The following is a 22,793-nucleotide window of genomic DNA, read 5'->3' as shown; positions in this document are numbered from 1 at the left end:
GTATGCCAGGGCAGTGGGTTTGTGGGCATGGCACATAGGGATGTGTGTCATGTTGACTCTTTGTTTACCTGTACCTAGACACTCAGCCTGCAACGGCAGTGTGTGGTGTCAGGGTACAGGGCCTCTAAGGGTGGTACAATAAGTGCTGCAGCTCTTAGGGGTCCTCCCTGGTCACCATGCCCTGGGTACCATTTACTAGGGGCTGACAGGTGGCCAGAGATGCCAATTGGGTTTTAGTTTCAACACAGTTTTAGGGAAAGAACACAGGCCCTGGGTACCTGGCTGGCAGGAGCCCAGGGCACACTCAGTCAAAGCACATCAGCAGTTCAGAAAAAAGTGGGGGCATACCAATGCAAGAAAGATGGTACTTTCTCTAGGATCATTTTACGGGTGATTAGCCACACTTCATAAATCCTGCCTGGTTGATTAAAATCATCTTGGATTTTCAATGTAGCATAGAACAGATAAAGATCCTTTTTGCTTGTTGTAGCTTTCATGAATTGCAGCATCTCAATTTAGTGAGGTTCATTTTATGTAAAACAGACATTTACATGAGAAGGTCATTGGATAAAAATCATGAAAGGTTTGCTCATTTACAAATATCTGTGGTGTTTCTTTTGCTTTTCTTTATGTTTAAAACATGTTACTCAGTTGAGGCTAAATATATTGAAATCAAAAATCGGGCTGAAACCCTGATTTTCGTGGCGAGGTTTTATGAAAAATGTCATCTTAAAAAGGGGGGCTGTTGCCTTTGTAGTTGCTGTCAAAAGTAGAGATCATTTATATACAGTTTCTACCTGCAATGCCTTTATAAACGGGACGACTCCATTAGGTCATTGTTTGGTTAAAGAAAATAATTTTTTTACTGACTGTATTCTAGATGGCTTTCAGTAATGCAATTGTAGATCTTAACATACATGTGTTTTTCATGTAGTTAATATGTAGATTGGTGCTGTTTTATAACTACGATTATGTTTTAATAAACAGTTGTCTAAATACACTAAATTTTTATAATTAAACACAAACACTGGCAATGGGCTTAGCTGATCTTTATATACAATAGAGACCAATTGCTTTGTGAATGCTTGTTTAAAGCAGTCTTCAATATATGTAACGGTCGATGCTGCATCTTTCACATTACTACAGCAGTGTTTCAAGGGACCACTAGAAAGCACTGAAATGAGGCAAACCGGTATTTAAATGTGCCTCCCCTTTCTTACATCCGGCTATAAAACCACAAAGTTTCTGTAGGCAGGACAAAAAGAAATAAAGGAAAGCCGCAAAGGAAAGCAGCAAACAAAAGCTCAGCAACTGAGACGGACACGAAAGCCATCCAATCTTGAGCAATGATTGGATCTGTGGAATATTATATACAACAAATTCTGTTGTGACCACAAAATAAAGATACTTCTCAACAGGGCCTCTGGCAGAGTTTTTTTTTGGGGGAGGGGGGATGATCATCTGTCAATCCTTTCGGCTAATATTTATTTGGGTGTCAATCAATCAGCATCTGTAGAGCGCCCATATACCCCCCAGGGGTATATGGGCGATGAGGTGCGAGGTGTCTGCCGAAAAGCCAGGTCTTGCGGAAACGGCAGGAAGAAACAAGCAGGAAAATGCAAAACAGGGGGTAGAAAAACAAGCAAGCAAAAAAGGTGAAACAGAGGGCAGAAAAACGAGCAGAAAGGCAAAGCAGAGGGCAGAAAAATGAGCAGCAAAGGCAAAGCAGAGCAGAAGAGGGCAAAAGACGAGCAGTAAGCCAAGCATACGGCAGAAAAGGCAAAACAGAGGGCAGAAAAGGCAAAACAGAGGCCAGAACAACGAGCAAAAAGGCAATACAGAGCAGAACGGGGCAGACCAGAGGGCAGAAAACGAGCAGAAACGGCAAAACAGAGGGCTTAAAAGGTAAAATAGAGCAGAAGGGGACATAAAACGAGCAAACCGCAAAGCGTATGGCAAAAAAACAAGCAGAAAAGACAAAACAGAGTGCAGGAAAAAGGCAAAACAGAGCAAGAAACAAGCAGAGGAGGCACAGAGAATAGCAGGTAGACAGGCAGCAGAGGGCGGCAGACTGCAGGGAAGCTGGAAAGGAGAACTGTCACAGGGGGAGCTGGCACGAGGACCTTGGTGGCAGGGTGGCAATTTAATCATATAATTATCTTCCCTTTGACCTAAATTGATTTGGGAATTTTATGGAGCTTATTCCTTTCCTTTTGTTGTTGCTATTCATGTGCCGTGCATTTTCTATGAGAGGCAACAGATTCCTTACGGCAGTCTACCAAGGATAAATTGTGCATTCTTCGCACAAATCTATTTTCTTTCTAGGCACTGAAGTATTGGTGTAATCTCAGCCACAACTCAAATCAAAACTGATGCCTCTCAAATCTATGTACGCGAGATGTAGATGGCCCAAAACATGGAGGAAATTCTGGGCCTCCTGGAGAGACCATGAGTGCATAGTGAAAGAGGGGTCACCTTTGAGAAGTTGAGTAGGTTTGGAAGGCAAATTTAAGGGTACCCTAAGGCATTGGGGAGGAGGTGTCAGGAACTCTGAAGTGTGCTTAGAACATAACCTTTGAACTGAAGGACACGATCATATTTCCTCCGATGACAACATGCTCTCATGATTGGTGCACTCCATGGTTCTATTTGTGAGAACAAAAATCCTCCCAGCCCCAGTTGCCACTCAGGTTTGTTAAATAAGCAATGCCTATTTCTAGGGGACTGGTTAGAGGGATATGTAGAGCCCTCAGGCAGCAGATTTATGTTTGGTCAGGTGAAAGTCAGCGGTGTAAATGAGAGAAAAGCACGGCATAGGGAAGGTAGGGCAATTGTCAGAGTGAACTAAAATACAGTGTGGAATCCAGGTGAAACTTGTTCCTGTCCATAGGTGAGGCAATAAAGTGCGCTACAACACTGTGAAAAAAAAGCAGAAAAGTGGAAAGGAGAGAAGCAACAGGCCTAAGAAAGCAAAGATGTGGAAGGCGTGGGTCCAAACAGAGGGGGACAGGGAAGCCATTAGACGTAGAAATAATGCGGCCAGACCTGATGAAATATTGGAGTTTAGAGTTATAATGCATACAATACTGCCCTTACTTTAGTTGTTGCCAGCTGTGGGTGCGCTGCAGAGGTCAGCTCTGGGCTGCCATTCTCCCCTGTGTAGTGCGCTGCAGCTCCCAGATCAATCTTAGCAGGGTTTCCTGTTCGCTTGTGTCTGGTGGTTGTGGTTTCTGTGGCCTGCGTGATATGGATGTGCTTGGTTGTCACCGTCTCTTCCTCGTCTTTAAATTCGCCTTTAGATGTCTTGGCTTTTCTGGCTTTTTTCTCCTCGTCACTGTCACTGAGAAAAGAACAAGCCAGTTTTTATCAGATAAGTTAATGGCAAACAGTGTAGTTTGCAGGTATGCCAGAATGTCAAAATCAACGTGTGCCTAGATAATGCAATGGGTATAGTTAAAGGCACAACTGTGTGCATATTGGAGTGCAATGCATTTTGCATGAGTCCGTATTTTTCATAAGTAGGTCGAATGAGAAGGTGCAGGTCTGTCTAATAAGGTGCATAAATGTCTTAGTCTACTTATTTTTTTGACATCAATTTCAACTAATGGCATCTCCACGTTAAACAAACGGGTAAATATGGAACACACGTTTGCAATTCCAAAAGGCCTGGATTTATTGTTATGTTATATGCTGTTTTGTAACGCGCACAACTACTACCGGAGTATCCTGGCACGGTATACCGCTGGGGAACCCGTCCTGGCTTTCCCTGTGGGATCGTCCCTACTGGGAGTCCCCAAGGTGGAGCCAGGCATCCCCGGCGTTGATGGGGCCGTTGTGGAGATTAGTCAAGCTAATGCCCAGAGTTGCCGAGTGGGACCCCTGGCTAGAGTAGGCACTGAGGCGAGAATTATCGAGTCCGCTGACCCTGGTCCACGACCCTGCCGCGTCAGGAATTGAACCCTGGTCCCGGGCCGACTCCTGCTTCCAGGTCTGCCGCCTCTAACCAGTGAGCCACACCACTCCACTAAATGTGATAAATCCTGCGCTCAGAGGCACACCACTGACCCTGCGCGCGCACACACAGGCAACACCTCATCTTCTCGTCGTTCAGGAACATCTCACCTTGCACTCATCCCACCCCCTGACCTCACACAGCACACTGCTCACCTTGCACGAACACACTGGCAGGGATAAACACAAACCTTTATACTGACCAGAACTGAAACAAGGTTAACATGAGAACTCTCGATATTCAACTCTTTCATTTAGGCAGACTATTTTTTTGTATGCCGTCATTAGCCAAAGAAACACTTCTTCAGTCCTAGCAGGAACAAGGGCTGGGCTCCCTCAGCTCTAAACAAACATTGGCAGAGTCAATAGGTCTTGCCATATAAGATCTCTTGGCTTTGTCAATGACTTTTGCCATGCTGCATAGCAGCACAGCCGCTGTGCAACATGGCTGAAAGTTAAAATAATGAAAGCGATAGGACGTGCCAAGAGTTGACCGTGTCATAGCCCTTTTCTTTTCTGTACTTTCAGCTGTATTGCCCATGCTGCGCTGCTGCGCAACACAGTTTTAAAAAATCATTGACAAAGCCAACAGTTGTCTTTTGGGCGAGACCTATTGGTTTCGATAATGCTTGGTGTAAGCAATGTCTCGCAAACAAGAAAACACAGTGCCCACACCTAAGAAAACACCGAGGTGAGAGTGAGTTTCGAGTGTATTGACTTTTACTAAATAGAAGAAACGGGACGACAAACTAAAGTAAAAGACAAATGCGATACAAAGTAAAGAGCCAGGATTGGTATCGAAATAGAACAAATGAAAGATGATAAAACTCAAAGTGTGTTCTTACAACACCCGACTCATTACATTCTCTTCTCTCATTGTTACCACCATCACAATACAAAAGGTACACTGTCAACAGAAACCCAGTCAATCACTTGGTCTTATTATTCGAGCTCGCATAAAACACGGAAATACTTCATTACCACAGTATTCAGTGTAATGCAGCCAACATAAGTACATCATTTAGTGAGGGCTTCTTGGACAATAAAGTGCTACAATACCATATCACATTATTAGGCTTTGGTGCATTTCCTGCTACCCAACGGCCGAAAAGGTTAAATACACTCCAACTGAGCTGATGGAAGGTCACCCAGTGTCCACAAAGGTAGGTCAACAACCTGCTCGCCCGACAGCTCTTTGAAGCAGAAGCATTAATAGCGCTCCCCTACGCTCCCTGCGGGTCTTGCCCGAGTGGGGCAATTTTTAAAAGTGAGCGAGTGGTTTATTCTGAAAAGAATGCTGATCATTAAAGACACTATAGGGGAGTGTTCAAATGAGCCTTTTTCCAATGGTTAAAAAAAAAAAAACGAGAGGAAAAATGGGCTAGTCTTCAGGAACCGTTGGTGAGTACTTCTGCTGACTATCCTGTTGGTATGAAGTGTACATTTTTTCCTTCAAGCAACAACAGTAGCAGGGGAGGGTTTACGTCCAGTGTTAGAAGACGCTTGAATAAAGTATTCAATGGCGCACAAATCTAAGAGAAATATTCCCTGGCATGTTAAAACTGTAACATGTACATACAAGACCTAGACTTTTCAGGCACTTATACACCTCATCCTTCTATTACGGGGATACCAATTATTGCAAAACTGTTGCAAGAAGTCACTCCCCTATCATTAGTTATTGGGGTAGTCGGTATAGCCCTGGATAGTGCCTCATTTAACAGTCGCCTGTTCCAAGCAAAATAAAATTCCGTTGTGGGACAACACACACATGCACTTCAGTGTCAAACCGTGATACATAATCAACAAAAAAGTGAGTGAGAGCGAGAAGGTACCTCACGGGCGCACCACCAACGGGAACCTGGCAGGTACTCACCAGAATTGCCCTGTTATCATCATTGGCGCCTTCAAGCTCGAAAAAGAAGAATAGAATGCCCAACAAACCACAAAATAATTGTGTAGAAATATGCAGTGAGAAAGAGGTCAAAAGTAACCTACAAAAAGTCAAACAACATGTAAAAACACATCACACAGTAACACAGATGCACAATTTTATTCTCTCTCTTGTGTTGGGTGTGGGGATTTAAAAATAGTAAGCGTGGTTACTAACTATCCAACCACTACTACTATACTTGCCGACATGTTTCATTGCCTTTAAAAAATTTTGGCAATTTCTTCAGGGCGTCATACATTGGAGCCACTGCATATGGACAAAATTGGTCTTCACAACCTCACTCGGCCACTCCTACTCGTACCGGCCGGGGGTATCAAGCTGCAACTGCAACCATCGGTAAAGGATCCTTCCCCTTCAGTTTACAACTTGGTGAAAGGCATCCGGCATTAAATCAGCCCGTGTACGTGTGCATGCCGGTGCCTTTCACCAAGTCGTAAACTGAAGGGGAAGGATCCTTTACCGATGGTTGCAGTTGCGTCTGTGTTGCTGTGTGATGTGTTTTTACATGTTGTTTGACTTTTTGTAGGTTACTTTTGACCTCTTTCTCACTGCATATTTCTACACAATTATTTTGTGGTTTTTTGGACACTCTATTCTTCTTTTTCGAGCTTGAAGGCGCCAATGATGATAACAGGGCAATCCTGATGAGTACCTGCCAGGTTCCCGTTGGTGGTGCGCCCGTGAGGTACCTTCTCGCTCTCACTCACTTTTTTGTTGATTATGTATCACGGTTTGACACTGAAGTGAATGTGTGTGTTGTCCCACAACTGAATTTTATTTTGCTTGGAACAGGCGACTGTTAAATGAGGCACTATCCAGGGCTATACCGACTACCCCAATAACTAATGATAGGGGAGTGACTTCTTGCAACAGTTTTGCAATAATTGGTATCCCCGTAATAGAAGGATGAAGTGTATAAGTGCCTATAAAGTCTAGGTCTTGTATGTACATGTTGTATTATGAGTGGAGGGCGACCTATGACTAGCTTTACCCTCTAAGCTCCCTTGTTTTTGAATGTTAAAACTGTAACCAACAGAAAACTTCATAAATTAGTAGTAAAACAGAGATCATGTTGTGGCGAGGTGTGGGTGGAGGGTTTAGTTCATGCATGCATGCTTTTTACTCAGTCATCTGAAGCTTCACACAAACTGATATATGAAACGAATTCGGCGTAGTGGGACACAAAGATATCTTTCAAACAACCAACCACAAATAATAATTCCATAAAGAAGGGAACGCAGCCTGCAATTTAAATGTTAATACATGCGCAGCCATATTCTGCAGTCTGTGCCAGTCGGAAGGTTCGCCTTTCAGTTGTGTTCTATGTATTGCACTACTGCTGTACAGGCAGAAAGAGCAACTGTTTCAAGGAACCACAGTTAGTAGTAGTATGGTATTGTAATTGCATTTAACGGGGAGGGTCGGGCAGACGGGAGCAGCAACATGAGAAGGGTTAGGTGGGAGAAGCATCACTGAAAAGGGGTGACAGAGAGAGAAGAAACTGTACCTGAATCGCTGCGAGCAGCGGAGAGACACTGATAAAGAGGCATCAATCAGTGATTGGTCTGTGACCCAGTGAAGAAACAGGAAGGCACACCTGGTTTCTGCTGTCCAGTTAGGAGGCAGCAAATAAGATTGACAGAGAAGCTAAACGAATGGTAAGTAATAGTGAAGCTTGAAGCCCTTCTTGTAACCAATAGTGCCTCGCAAGCAAGACGCATGCACTAGTGCATGCCATCGCTGGCACAACCCTAAAAAAGAAATAGCAATAAAACTGCTAATAGCTGTAAATTATTTTTGGGTGCGCATCTGTATAAAAAAAGTCTTGCGATCGAAGAACGAAATGGTTACTTACCAGTAGGAATAGTTTTGCAGCTTGAAGAATTTTCCGGGTTCACATGCTGTGTATTATTCCGCCATCTAGTGGTTGGGTCCGGAATAGATTTTTATTTCTTGTTTTGGGCGTTGTCGACCACCATTTGGTGCAAGTTACGTACCCTGTGTGACGTTAGAGGGCGCTCCGAAGTTGTAGTGCGTGGTAGCCATCTTTGGATTCATTTTACTCTTTGCGTCTTTAGTCTATAGTCTTTTAGATGGTTTCTTATATAATTATTATAACCTGCTTCCCCACCTGTTTGTATTCCTTGTAGGGGAGGCCAAGTGGGTCGCATGTTAATCCAAAAAATTCTTCAAGCTGCAAAACTACTCCTACTGGTAAGTAACCATTTTATTTAGCAGCGTGAATAGTTTTCTTTATTCACATGCTGTGCATCAGATTAAATAGCTCCCATCTTGGGGAGTCTGTGGTGAGAGGAAGACTTTGCAAACCGGTGTTGAAGTACTTTGTCTTATTTGTCCTATTCATTTTTTTATGTCCACACAATAATGTTTGGTGAAGGTGTGGTGATGCCCATATAGCTGCTGAACATATAGTGTCCATGGGCACATTGGCTATAAATGCAAGAGTCGCTCCCTTTGTCCTAGTTGAGTGAGCTGTTGGTTGTACCGTTGATTCTTTGTTAGCAGAGGTATAGCAAGATTGGATGGTTTAGACTATCCATTGTGAGTTTGTTGCCTTAGTGACCGGCGTTCCTGTGTTAGTATGTGCAACAAACAACTTTTTGGTCTTGCAGGTTTGTTCTGTTTTCTGTAGGTAATACAGTAGTGCTCTCCTTAAATACAGGGTATGGAGGCTTCCCCCCCCCTTTTGTTTTGAGTTTTTGAAGAAAACCAGAAGAGGAATACTTTGATTTAAGTGATGTGTGGATACCACTTTTGGTAGGAACTGTGGGTTTGTTTTTTGAATAACTTTGTGGATTTGTATGTATGGTTCTTGTATGGTTAACGCTTGTAAATCACTCTTCGTAAGAATGTAACAGCAATGAGAAAGGCTGTTTTTAAAGTGATGTGTTTGTGTTCTGCCTAATGCATGGGCTCAAAAGGTTTTGTCATAAGTTGTGTGAGCACTGTATTTAGACTCTACATGGGAACTGGAGCTGTTCTAGGAGCAATTCTTTTAGATCCTTCTAGGAATCTTTTTATGACGGGTCTTGATGAGAAACCTTTGCCTGTTTTTCCCCTGATGTACGCTACGATGGCAGCGAGATGTACCTTTACGCTTGAGTAGTTGATGTAACTGTCTAGGAGATGAGTTAGATATATCATCACTGTTTCTTGCATTTCGATAAGAGTTAATTTGATTGTTAGCTGTGCACCAAGGATGTTGACTACTTTAATATAGTTTTGCTGATACTTTTGATTGCGGGTCGGGACTTTTGCATAACACCATGAACGATATGGAGACATAAGGATTGTAACCAATACTTTTGTGAGCCTTGAGAAAGCCCAGGAAGGCAAAACGTGCGTCGACTGTTGGCTGTTGTACTGTTTAAAGAAATACAATTTGAAATTGGACTAGATCTACAGCTGCGACTTACAAATCTCTGGGATTCGCTCTTGAAATAAAGGCATTATTCTGAATGGTGCACATTGCACGGAGGATAAAAGTAACTATTGTATGGTGTGCTTTGGAGTCTTTGTTTTAAAATAGCATTTTCTTGGAGTTTATTTTCTTGCTTCCTTTAAAATTTCCATTGTTCGTTGAGGCAGGTTGAGGTGACCAAACTCCACGTATTCAAGTGCCAAGCCGCTAAGTGTAACGTCGTTGGTACTGGATGAAAGATTTGGCCCTGTTGCATTGTCAACAGGTCCTTGTCTACTCAGATTTTGAATATTTGTACCCTGGACAGTTCTAGCAGACTTGAATACCATGTCTGTCTCTGCTACTGTGGGGCAATGAGAATTAGGTTTGTCCCCTGTTGTCTTGCTTTTTCTAGTACTCTTTGGATTAGGGGTATTGGTGGAAAAGCGTATGAAAATGTCCCTGACCAATTTAGTAACAAGGCATTCCTCTTTGACCGGTGCGGAGGTCACCTCGAGGCAAAGAACTGGCATTTCTTGTTCTGTATTGTCGCAAACAGGTCTATCACTGGCGTTCCCCAGAGTTTGAAGATATATTGTGTTTTGCGCTTCAATTCCCATTCGTCTGAGCCGCTGTTTTGCCTGCTCAGAAGATTTGCTGTGGTGTTGTATACTCCCTGGAACTGTATTGTTTGCAGATTGATTCCTTGAGGGACTGCCCATTGCCAAATCCGTTGTGCTAGCTTGCTTAGCTGAAATGATTTTGTGCCTCCCAGTCTGTTGAGGTAGAACATTGTGGTGGTGGTGTCCGTTTGAATCAAAACAGTCCTTTTTTAATGTGTCTTTGGAATGCTTTCAATGCTAGGAGTACTGTTTTCATTTCCAAGTAATTGATGTATTTTTGGGAATCTTGGTCGTTCCATTGACCTTGTACTTTAAGTTGTTTGAAGTGTGCTCCTGTCTGTAGGGATTGTAACAGAAGGAGTAGGGTTCTTGAAAAGTCTACCCTGTGTTATGTTGTTGGATGCCCACCACTGTATCTCTGCTTGCAGCTTGTGCCTAAAAACCACCAGATCGCCCCAACTCCCTGTGGCTCGAAACCAGTTGTTGGTAAGCCATTCCTGGAAGGGGCTAATATGTAGGTGGGCATGAGCGATAAGCGGGATGCATGACACCATCATGCCCATAAGTTTCATGACTCTCCTCACTGTCCGAGATTGACCCTTCTAGTAGAGGGAGGTTTCTTGATTGATAGCTTGTATCCTTTTTAGCGTTGGGTAAGCCAGTGCGTTCTTGGAGTCTAGCCTTGCACCTAGGAAAAGGATTTTTTTCTGGCTTTGTGTGGATTTCATGTGATTTATTGAGAAGCCTAGTCTTTGTAGCTTGTGGATTGCTGTTTGAATGTGGCTGAGACATTTTTATTTTGCGCTTGCCTTTATGAGCCAGTCATCCAGGTAGGGGTAAACGTGCATTCCATCCTTTCAAAGGTGTGCCGCGACTTCGGCTAGGCACTTGGTAAAGACATGTGGTGCTGATTTTATTCTGAAAGGCAGTACTTTGAACTGGTAGTGTGTTCCGTTGTGTAGAAACCTGAGATATTGTTGGTGGTTCTTTTTCACAGGAATGTGCAAATAGGCGTCCTTGAGGTCTGTAGTTGCCATGTAATCTCCTTTTTGAATTTGTGGGGTTATCTCTTGGAGAGTAGTCATTTTGAAACTTGTGTTAAAATGATCTTGTTTATGAACCTTAGGTCCAGGATTGGTCTTAATGATAAGTCCAGTTTGGGAACCAGAAAATACAGTGAATAGTTTCCTTTGAAAAAGGCTTGTGTTGGTACCAATTCTATTGCTCGTTTTTGGAGAACTTATTTGATTTCTGCATTTAACTGTATGGGTTCTGATTTGAAGAACTTCCTTGTTTTTCGTGGATTTGCAGGTGGGGTTTGTTAGTTCTATGCAAAACCTGTATTTTACCAAATTTAATATCCAATTGTCTGTGGTGATTTTTTGCCACTGTTGTAGGTATTGTTATCTTCCCCCCCCCCCCGCCCCCCACTGGTTGGGTGTGGGTCTTAGTCTGTGTAGGAGTCAAATGGAGCCATTTCCTCTTCCTCTAGATTGCTGGCCTCTGCCTCTTCCTCGAAAGGACTGCTTCGGCTCTTGCTGCCAACCTTGGTATCCTGTATGTTGGCCATTCACTTGGCCTGGTTGTTGGTGTGACATTTGCTGCCCTTCAACAAATGATTCTCTTGCAGTGGGGTTTCTGCTGGTAAACCCACCTCTTTTGAAGGTAGGTACCTCTTTGCTGCAGGGCTCCCATTGCTCTTGCAGTCTCATTACCCTTTTTGATTTGTTGGAGAGATTCAACCATCTCCTTTCCAAACAGTGCCTCCCTGTGAAAGGCCTGTTAATGATGGAGGTTTGAACCCCCGGCTCATAACCTGAAATTCTAAGCCAGGCCTGCCTTCTTAGGGTGGTGCCTGTGCGCATTTGTCAGTTGGCAGTGGCTACTGCGCCTAGTGCAGATATATACATGTGTTTGCTTTGTTTTTGCCTTCCTGGACAATAGATTTAGCTCTTGTCCTCTTTGGAGAGCTTGTTGATGAGCTTATTGATAACATCCCATTGCTGGTGTCTGTACCTGTTTAGGAGGGCATTAGAGTTTATGATGCGCCACTGTATTGCTGCCTCTTTTTCCATCTTCCTGCCCACCATATCCATTGGTTTGCTTTCTTTCTCTGGGGGTGGTCCACTGTTGGAGGACATTTGCTCTTCTCCTGGTCGTGGTGACGATGATGGAGTCAGGCAGGTATTCCCTTGAATATACTTAGGGTCCTTGGAGGACGCTTTGCTCTTCTCGACCCTTGATGTTACCCCTTTGCTTGAGGTTGGTTCCTTAAAAGCTTCTTTGCCTTAGTCTAGAATGCTTGGCAGCATTGGCAGGTATTGTGTCCCCTTGCTGGCTGGGGCTAATGTTTCTAGAAGGAAACATGGGCTCCCTTCTCCTCTTCGAGGTGGACTTCAAAAGTGTCTGCTGCCCTTTTAACTAGGCCGCTGTAGAAGGCTAGATCATCTCATGGAGATCCTTTCGAGGGATAGCAGCATTATCTCCTCTTCTGGACTTTCGGTGTAGAGGTCATTCCATTTATTTATTTATTTATTATGCAATTTGTATCGCGCAAACTAAACCCGCAGGTGTCAAGGCGTGCGTTCTCAAAATGTTCTGAGGCTTCCTCCTCTTCAGGAGCATCTATGTTACTCCTCAAGATCTTCCTAGCGAGGTTTGGGGGTATTTCTAGAATCTCCTCTTCTTCCCATTCAGTGTTTTCTGCCCCTTCAGGGTTGACGTGTCAGTTTCGGACTTTTGGAATTCGGAAGTCCTTTAGCGAATCGTCATGCTCCTCCTTCTTCAGGAGGAGCATCGCCATTTTGGCTTCAAGTCTTTAATCTTTTTCTCGACTTTGAGGGCTCTCTCGGAATTAGAGACTTTCTTTTCTTCTTTGCGCTTGCCTCTGATTATTAACTTTAAAAAGTGATCCAATTTAAAATGCACCACTTTGCGTTTTTATCTTTTGAGTTTTTTCAGAGGACTCCTCCCAAATGTATCCTTGTGTAAGTCTGACGCCTTTTTCTATAGTCTATACAGTCTCATCTTCTCCTTGTCCTTCAAAGTACTGCTTGCCAATTTTGGACAAGATTGGCAGGAGTCTGGGCGATGGAAAGTGGAATGGACGCAAAGTCAGCCTTAGGTCTGTTTGGACGTTTTATCCTACTCCTGCAAGTAGGGAACTTCAAAAAGGGACAAAAGTTTGTGAAGAAAATTTAGTTTTTCTGTCCAAAAACGTACTTCTTGTCCCTAAATGTATGAATAAAGATGTGTTTTAAAGGTTAGGAAAGGATTTTAAAAACCTAAATGGTCGAGGTCAATAGCCCAGAATCCTGTTATGAGAAACCATAAAAAAAGAACTAACTCAACTGGCAGGGGATATAGGATACTCATGGTATGCAGTATAAGTTTTCGCAGCCTTTCAAATTGCACCCTGCTGGGAAACACTGTCCCCTTTTTTCTTTCACCTTTCCTTTAAAAAGGTCTCTGAAAGGATTTTTCCAGGCACTGAAAGTGATGAAACCCTAATAATGAAACCATTTGATAAGGGAGGAAATGTGATCCTACAGAATAAGGAACAGTACCACAATGAGGCACAAAGACAGTTGTCAGTAAAGGAATGCTATCAGCCAATTTCAAGGACTGGATATGACAACACTAAGTTTTCCACAAACTCCTGGAACGATGGAACAACAAGGGAGTATTAGATGGAGAGGATTATCACTTCATGTATTGTTACCCACTTTTTATCATCTACCAAAAGTGCACAAGAACCTTGTAGATCCACCTGGGTGTCCTATTGTGTCCTCAAACAGACTCCTGGAGAACACCTCAATCTATATTGATTCCATTTTATACCCGTTTGTGAGAGATCCTAGCTCCTACGCAAAAGAGACAAACATAAGTTACTTACCTGTAAACTGTGGTTCTCCAGTATTGGTGTCTTTCATAGATTCACATGCTTGAATATTCCCCGTCGTCGAAGTGGGAGTCCCACGGTACATAAAATAGCAGTAATATATGCATATATAGATGAAAAAATTACGTAATCATACATATATACATATAGAGCAATTAGATATAAAGATATAATAAAGTTAAGAAAGTACCATAGAACAGAATAGACCCATAGCCGCCTAAGGGAGAATTCACTTTAGTAACATATCAGTGTCATTTTAATGGTCCACATTCCAGCCAATCAGGCTGCAGCAGCCTCTAGAACCTTCTCCCCAGAAGCTCAAGTCCTCAGATTTTCGTAGCACAAAGTGACCAAGAGTGCATGAGGAGAAAAGAGCCTCTGAGGGGAGGAAGGGTGGGTCGCATGTGAATCTATGAAAGTCACCAATACTGGAGAGCCACAGTTTACAGGTAAGTAACTTATGTTCTTCTCCAGTATTAGGGGTGTCTCTCATAGATTCACATGCTTGAATAAGAATAGAAAGCAGTAAAGCACAACATGAGTCATAAAGGTAGCATAAAACAAAGTGCATAACACAATTCAACGTAAAACTGTGCATACTATGATTCAAGAGAAAATACCTTTATGACTGGAGGCGAGAAGCAACAGAGGCTCACCTTATTGGAAAAGATTCCGTAGCACCAATTGTCCCACAGCCGCGTCTGCGGCGTCTGCTTATCCGAGACAGTAGTGCTTCGTAAACGTGTGTGTGCTCGACCACCTGGCAGCTCTGCAGATGTGGCGTAGAAGCACTCCCGCAAAGAGGGCTGTGGAAGTTGACACCGCCCTTGTGGAGTGAGCTCGTACAGGAGTAGAGAGGGGCTTTCCAGCCCATTGGTGGCAAAAAGCAATGGCAGAGGAAATCCACCTAGTGATGAATTGTTTGGTAACTGGCTGTCCTTTGCAGATTGGGCCACAGGCCATGAAGAGCTGATCTGATTTTCGAAAAGGCGCAGTGCGTTGAACTTAGAATTTCAAACAACGGTTTAAGTCCAAAGAATGCAAGGAACGTTCTGCAGGAGACTAAGGATTTTGGATTGGTGCGTAGTGTAACCGCTTCTTTAGAATACTGAAGAAAAGAGGGGTGGATCGTAAATGCTTGAATGTCACTTACTCGCCTGGAGGATGTTAGTGCAAGTAGAAGAGCAACTTTTCACATGAGGAATTTTAAGCCCGCTGAATGGATGGGCTCGAAAGGAGGTAGGAGGAGCTGAGACAGGACCAAATTTAAGCGCCAAGCAGGCGGAGGGCGACGAATGGGCGAAAACATCCGAAAGAGGCCCTTGAAAAACTGTTGGATAATTCGAGAGGAATATAATGACGTGGAACCATCATGACAGAAGCGGGAGAGTGCTGCCAAGAAGACTTTAAGAGTGGAATGAGAAAGTCCTGATTTTGCAAGGGACAGGAAAAAAGGCAGTATCTGTTCAGGCTTGGCGGTCATTGGATCCAAGGCTTTAGTGTGGCACCAGACACAGAAACGCTTCCACTTCAGTTGATAGGTTTTAATGGTGGATGGAGCGCGAGCGTGAGACAGCACTTCTCTGCAATCTGCGTCGATGCTCAGATGAGCAAAGTCATTGTGTTCAGGTTCCAGGCATGTAGCTGGAGATAAGCCGGATTTGGATGGCAGATTTGACCTGCTTCATTGTCAGGAGGTGAGGCAGAGGATGAAGCGGAATTAGATCGCTCTGAGAAAATAGGAGGAGATCCGTGAACCATGGGCGCCGTGGCCACGTGGGTGCTATTAGGATGACATGACAGGGTTGAAGCCTCATCCTGTGTAACAGGCGAGGAACTAGAGGGAGCGGAGGGAAAGTGTAGGTGAATTTGTTCGACCAATTGATAGAAAATGCATTCCCGCTCGACTCTCAGTGGGGATGACGACTTGCAAAGGGTTGGCATTTCCTGTTGGTGGCAGTCGCAAAAAGATCCATCTGTGGCTGGCCCCACTGACGGAAGATGAACTCTAGAGTTGGTTGATTAAGTTCCCACTTGTGATTCTCTGTGAGAGACCTGCTGAGTGAGTCCGCTAGGACATTGGAGACACCCGGCACATGGATCGCTGAGAGATGGACTTGATGGTGAATCGCCCAGTCTCATATTTCTTGTGCTTGTCTGGAGAGCAGAAGAGACCTCGTGCCTCCCTGTTTGTTGAGGTAGTGCATGCTGGTGGTGTTGTCCGTCCGCACAAGCAGCGATTGGCCCTGCACTACCCTCTGGAAAGATTTTAGGGCAAGGAAAATTGCCAGAAGTTCTAGGCGATTTATGTGCCACGTGCGTTGGAGCGCAGTCCACTTTCCTTTGACGGACATTCCTTCGAGGTGTGCTCCCCAACCCTCCAATGACACGTCTGTCGTGAGCGTCAGTGCCGGAGTTGTCTCTTGAAAAGGTCGTCCCAAGGAGATGTTTGGAGGGTGAGCCCACCACTGCAGTGCAGATTGAATGCGGGGGGTGAGGTGAATATGGTCATTGAACGACCCCGAGATCTGTTTCTACTGCTTGTCTAGTTCCTCTTGTACGACTATCATATGTAGTCTGCAATGTGGAATCAGATGTATGCAAGAGGAAGCCATGCCCAGGAATGATTTTAACATCCGGACAGAAACGTACTGTTTTGACTGCAGGGAAAGTACCATCTTGAGTATGTGGTCCTGTTGTTCCTGGGAGACAAACACCTTTGCCAGTTGAGAATCTAGCAAGGCTCCTAGAAAATCTCGCTGCGGTTATGGGCGAAAGTGTGACTTTTGGCGATTGACTGAAAGGCCCCAGGTGCAAAAAAGCGAGATGCAGACCTGAGTGTGCTGATTCGCCACCTGGTATGATGGAGCCTTTATAAGACAGTCGTCTAGGTAAGGGTAAAATTGGATGCCTTGCAGGCGCAGAAAAGCAGCTACCGTAGCCATGATCTTTGTAAAGACCCTCGGTGCTGGGGGAAGGCCGAACGGCAGGACTTTGAACTGGAAGTGCAGGTGTCCGAAAGTGAAAGGAAGATATCTTCTGTGTTTGTGGTGAATCAGCACATGAAAATATACGTCCTGGAGGTCGATAGGGGAGAAGAATTCTCCGGGATTGAGGTGATTTAAAATTTGAAGTAGTGTTAACATTTGAAATGTTTTTTCTGTGATGAATTTGTTCAGGGCCCGCAAGTCCAAAATAGGGCGCCACTCTCCCGACTTTTTCTTGATTAAAAAGAAGCGGGAGTAAAAGCCTTTGCCCTGCTGCCCCTGCGGTACCACTTTGACAGCCCCTTTTTTGATAATCAATTTGACTTGAGCCAATAGTTCTCTGTAATGAGGTGGGGGCGGACCAGTAGGTGGGCGGTTGGGAGGAAATTTTATAAATTCTAGAGTACGTCCCTTTGAGATCACATCCAGGACCCAATGATCGGAGGTGATGTTTGACCAATTTAAGATAGACTTGGAGATCCGACCTCCAATTTTCACAGACGGTGTGTACTTTAGGCTGGGGTTGTCACTGTTTCTTAGCATTGGAACCACCTTTATACGTGGTTTTTCGCTGGTATGGTTTTGAATTGGTCTGGCGATTTTGGGACTGGTAGTTATTTCGTTGTCTATTGTCGTTAAAGGAACGATATTGGTTGGAGCCACGAAAAGTGGAAGAGCTGCCGCCCCTACCACGTCCTCCTCGAAACAGCCGTTTCTTATATTGGAAGGTTGCTAAAGCCCGGGCCGTATCCGTATTCTTTTTAATGGATTCGAGAGCGTCATCAACATGTTTGCCGAAGAGCGAATCGCCATCATAGGATAGATCAAGCACTCGTGCTTGAACCTCTGGACGAAATGCAGTTGATTTTAGCCATCCTTGGCGTCTCAACACAGCGGCCCCAGCCAATTGCCTGTATCCCGTAGATGAGATGTCGATGGCACAGTTGATCTCTGAAGAGATCTTCTCTCCCTCCTGTATAATGGCTTGCGCTTTCACTCGGATGGCATCCGGAAATTGTGGAATTAATGCTGCAATTTCGGACTACATCTGGCGGTCCTACCGTCCAAGAATTGCTAGGGAATTAGCCGCCCTAACTGTTGTGGCCGCCATAGTGGTAAACTTTTTCCCGATGGAATCCAATTTGCGTCCTTCTTGATGAGGGGGAGATGAGGTGTGGCAGGATTGCGAGACCTTTTGTGATGACCGCCTGTGTGATGACGGAATCCGCCTTCGGCTGAGAAACTAGGCATGCTGGAGAATTTGCAGGCGCTTTATACTTTTTATCAAGTCTAGGTAAAATGGCTGGGACCGAATTAGGCCGCTCCATTAATTTGAGACCTTCCTCCCAAATGTGATTGATGATCGGGATGGTGTGCCTCTGAGGAAGATCCTTGAAATTATATAAAAACAGTCTGTCTGCTGGACCTCTAAAGTGGGGAGAAACCTTTTGGCAGCACGGACCATCAAGTTGTGAAATCTGCCAATGTCCACTAGAGGCGAAGCTCTTGGCGATGTTGGTGGAGTAGAAGGTTTTAGAGCCCTGTAGTCATCCCAATCAGTGAGGACGTTGTCGTCGACATCTTGATCTATGTTTTGAGGGTCCTGTTCCTCATTATCAGTATCCTGCTGAAGGCGTACTGGTGATCTATGTGTTACTGTAGGTATAGAAACTTGTGTTTGTGGAGGAGGTTGCAGAGCTGGAGAAGCAGGCCTAGCTGGCAGAAACCTGCGATTATAATCATCCAGCATGTGCTGCAAATTAGACACTAAAGACAGTGGTATTTGTGTCATCTGTTCCGTTATGGGTGTTTCAGAGTGCTCTATGGGGAAAAGATCTGCCCCATCTTTGGTTTCCTCTTCCTCGTCATAGTCATAGTCCTGGCACTTGATCTTAAATTCAGAGGGGCTAGACGCAGGTCGAAAAACATCACCGACATATGAGCCATCATTAGAGTCCTCCTCCGCGGACTGAAACAATTGTTCAGGAAGAGCAGAGCCACTCTTTACAAGATTTAAATGCAGAGGTACCCGTCTTTTAACCATTGAAGTAGTGACCACTGTGAAGGTGGTGGCTGTGGCCAGTGGATGGTGTGAAGTTGATGAATTGTCAGCGCTGGGTCTGCGGATGAAGAATCCGTAGCCATTGACGGATGTGACTTCCTTTTATTGTTCTTCGACGACGAGGGTAGCGTTAACAGATGTCACCGTCGACGAGGATGTTGTCGTCGGAATTTTACTCCTCGACGAAGGTGGGACCGTCGACGAGGATGCAACCGTCAACGGGGTTGTCAGCGTCGACGAAAAGGTTCCCGTCGACGGGCTGGGTCCTGTCGACGATGGTGTTGCTTTCGTCGACGAAGATGGACGCGTTGACGGAAGCTTTTTCGTCGACGATGAGGTCTTGACAGTCGTCCACGAGATCTTAATGATAGAAGTAATGGGTCTCACCTCATGGGTCGTCGTCGACGAGGTGGACGTCGTCGACGTAGTCCTTAAGACATTGAACATGTCGTCGTCGACGTAGAGACAGCATCAATTGATTTAGTCGTAGATGTCGTCGACGGATGCGTCGACGAGCCAGTGCCCGTTTTTGAAGATGATGGCACGACTTTGGACTGTGACGCCAGAGAACCAGGTCCCGTAGGCGTTGGAGGCAAGTCCTGTGGGGAGCCATTCTTAGAGACTTCAGCAAGTCTTCTTTTCTTGAGGAATGGAGAGGGCATCTCCGTCTCTGACCCACGCTTCTGAGAGGCCTTGGAATGAAATTAAGAGACTCTAAACCTCTGAGACCACTGACTCAGATGTCTTCAACTTCTGTAGCCACAGAAGGAGACGAGCCTCTCTGTCTCAAAGTTTTAGCAGAAAAAGTATGGCAGTTCTTACAGTTCTTGACTTCATGGTCAGGGTAGAGACAGTAAATGCATTTACTGTGTGGATCTTCATGAAACAATCTCAGTTTGCCACAGGATGAACATTGTCTAAATAAAGATTTCCTTGAGGAAGACATTTGTCAAGTATAAGTGAGCTATGAAAGTAGAAAAACTGAGCAGAGCTCAGGGAGACTCCCTTCACACGACATGCGGTAGAAAATCTGAGGACTTGAGCTTCTGAGGAGAAGGTTCTAGAGGGTGCTGCAGTCTGATTGGCTGGAATGTGGACCATTAACATGACACTGATATGTTACTAAAGTGAATTCTCCCTTAGACTGCTATGGGCCTATTCTGTTCTATGGTACTTTCTTAACTTTATGATATCTTTATATCCAATTGCTCTATATGTATACGTAATTTTTTCATCTATATATGCATATATTACTGCTATTTTATGTACCGTGGGACTCCCACTCCGACGACGGGGAATATACAAGCATGTGAATCTATGAAAGACACCCCTAATACTGGAGAATAAGGATTTCCTTAGGATTATTGAGGGGATCCATTGGGAGGAGAACATATTGCAATTAACATTGGAGATTACAAGTCTTTATACATGTATCTCTTACGAGAAAGGCCTACAAGTAGTACAGTTCTTTCTGAATGGCAGAGCCCTGAAATATCAGGCACACAATCAGATGTTGGAATTGATTTTTGTTTATATAACATTTTTATTTGCAAGCAGCAGTACGAGCAATGTCAGGGGACTGAAATGGGCTCGTGCTTCGCCCCCAGCTACACAAACTTGTCAGTGGGCCAGTGTGAGAAGCATGTGGCCTTGGCAGAGGGACACGAACACTGGGTTGATAGTGTGGCCCTATGGGCCTGCTATATATTGATGATTCATTAATCATTTGGAGGGGGACACGATTGGCAGCAGAGGAATAGATTTCTGCACTAAATTGCAGTGATTTAAACCTGCAGTTTTAGTGATACTAGGGTAGCATATTTGGACCAGATGGTCTGTTAAAAACAATAAATTGCAGACATTTTATTGCAAACCCACTGCTGGCAATTCTGCATTACATGCATGCAGATATTCCATACGGAGACCTGCTGTGTGTTACACCCAATTGTTCCACTAAGGTGGAGTATGACAAGGCAAATAATTTGGCTTTAAGCAGGTTAAAAGCCAGAGGTTAAACACAAGGGGCTCTAAAGGAAGAGGTCAGAAAAACAGGGCAAGTGCCAAGACACCAACCACTGATAGAGAAGGACCAACAGGAGCGTGAGAAAGACAGACAGTAGGGGCAGATGACAAGAATGTTCACAGATTTTTCAGCCAATTCCTCTGAAGTGTATCAGATATTCAGAAGAAATTGGTGAATTCTTAGGAGTGATATGTAATTGGGGCTCATGTATCATTTCCTTTGATTACCTATAGGAGGGACTCCTCACTTAAGGACCCTCTAGAACACAGTCATTAGACATCAGGAACTACCAGAAAGGAGCAGAGAACAGGGGGTGTAAACTTATGCAGGCTATTTCTAATAAGGATCAAACATATCCAGTAGCCTTTCATTTTGAAACCGAGCAATCGGGACCTTCTAAAATTCTTTTGTCAGGATCAGGCACAAAAGGATGAAAGAGGGAGTGACAGAACTGGAAAACTGAGGATTTTGGAATCAAGGTAGATAGTGGAGCTGCAGACAAAGGCCCTCGGAGGACTCGATGACTAGGGGTTATGGGTACATATAGGTTTACTCTTGGAGGGCCATTTACTCTAGTTTTAGACCCATCTAGGTACTGGCATAGAGTCATTGCCAATGTAGGGCTGGAGTGTTAATCGTCCTATGAGAAAATGTAATTTGATATGTTGGAATATTTCCTGTGAATGGGATGGGGACTATTCGAACCATGTGAATTTAAATTTTGATTGAAGGGTGTTGTTGATCTCCTACTTATTATGTTTTGGAATTTTTGGGTCACATGGAACAAGGGTGCCTATTGTGGGAGTGAACTATGTCTAATTAATTTTAATGAAATAGTTGATGAATATTGTTCGAGGCCTAAGGAAGTATGAATCCAGCAAGGGTCATCTGTGGTTACGATAATAATGCATGCATGTGCAGTCACTGTTTAGCAATAGCCCATTCAGGGCACATTTAATGAAGTACAATATTAATAGGTGTAAATTGTTCGGAAGCCTAGGGTCACATGAATTTGAGGCAACAAATTATAAATATATCATGAAATGAGAGCATAGCATTGACTGTGACCTCGCAACATTAGCCCATCCAGGTCATGATTGATGTAAAATTATGAGGTGGAAATGCATTTCGGAAGCGTATGGCAGTTCGAGCATGAAATAATATGAAGTAAGGAATGCACCATGAATTCAGTACATGCATTTGTTTGACCCCTGACGATGCTGAAATGTGGGTACCTGTAGTCATATTTTAGAGCAATATTTGTGAAGCATGATAAGATAGCCGTTATGAGAATGTATTTGAATAATCCCATTGTGACCCGTCTCCAGTGTTTACAATCTAATGGGGATAGCGGACCTGTTTTATTTATATGTCGCCAAAGCAGATATATTTTGAGAATTAACTGCTAAGTATTGTGAATTATAAGATTGCTACCATCGAAATTCAATTGGTGACACTCCGTAAGATAGGTTTTAAGTGTTCCTAGAAATAGTGAACCAATGAACTGTTCATTTATTTAAATGACTGTGAAAGTTCGGTTGCACCGACATTGACAAACGCGACCATGCCGAAACGCGTCAGTCTAGTGCTTTTAACGTGTTGGCAATAAAGTATTGCAACAGCTCCCATGAGTGTGTTTCAATCTTTGCAACCAGGATTGGGTTGCATATTTGGAATAGATAGATATATTTTTTGGCGTCAAAAGTGCTCTGTAGGCCACACTTGGGCAGGACAACCTATCCTTAGGACTAATAATCCCTTGAGGAGAACAACCTTTCCCCAAAGAACTGAAGGCCTAATCTTGTGCTAAA

At 44.1% G+C, this 22,793-nt stretch overlaps 1 protein-coding gene across 1 annotated transcript in view; it reads right to left on the bottom strand.

Annotated features, from left to right (window-relative positions):
* Window positions 1–22,793, bottom strand: part of CLINT1 (clathrin interactor 1) — a 656,796-nt gene that overhangs the window by 291,456 nt on the left and 342,547 nt on the right. The window contains exon 7 of the mRNA XM_086931221.1: window positions 3,097–3,340. Within this exon, the coding sequence (XP_086787347.1) occupies window positions 3,097–3,340 (244 nt within the window). The remainder of the gene's footprint in view (window positions 1–3,096; window positions 3,341–22,793) is intronic.

Source organism: Lissotriton vulgaris, chromosome 7 (assembly GCF_964263255.1).
Source record: "Lissotriton vulgaris chromosome 7, aLisVul1.2, whole genome shotgun sequence".
In the NCBI taxonomy this organism is placed as follows: domain Eukaryota; kingdom Metazoa; phylum Chordata; class Amphibia; order Caudata; family Salamandridae; genus Lissotriton; species Lissotriton vulgaris.
Note: the sequence above shows the minus strand (reverse complement) of the source record. Positions and strands in the feature narration are given on the sequence as shown.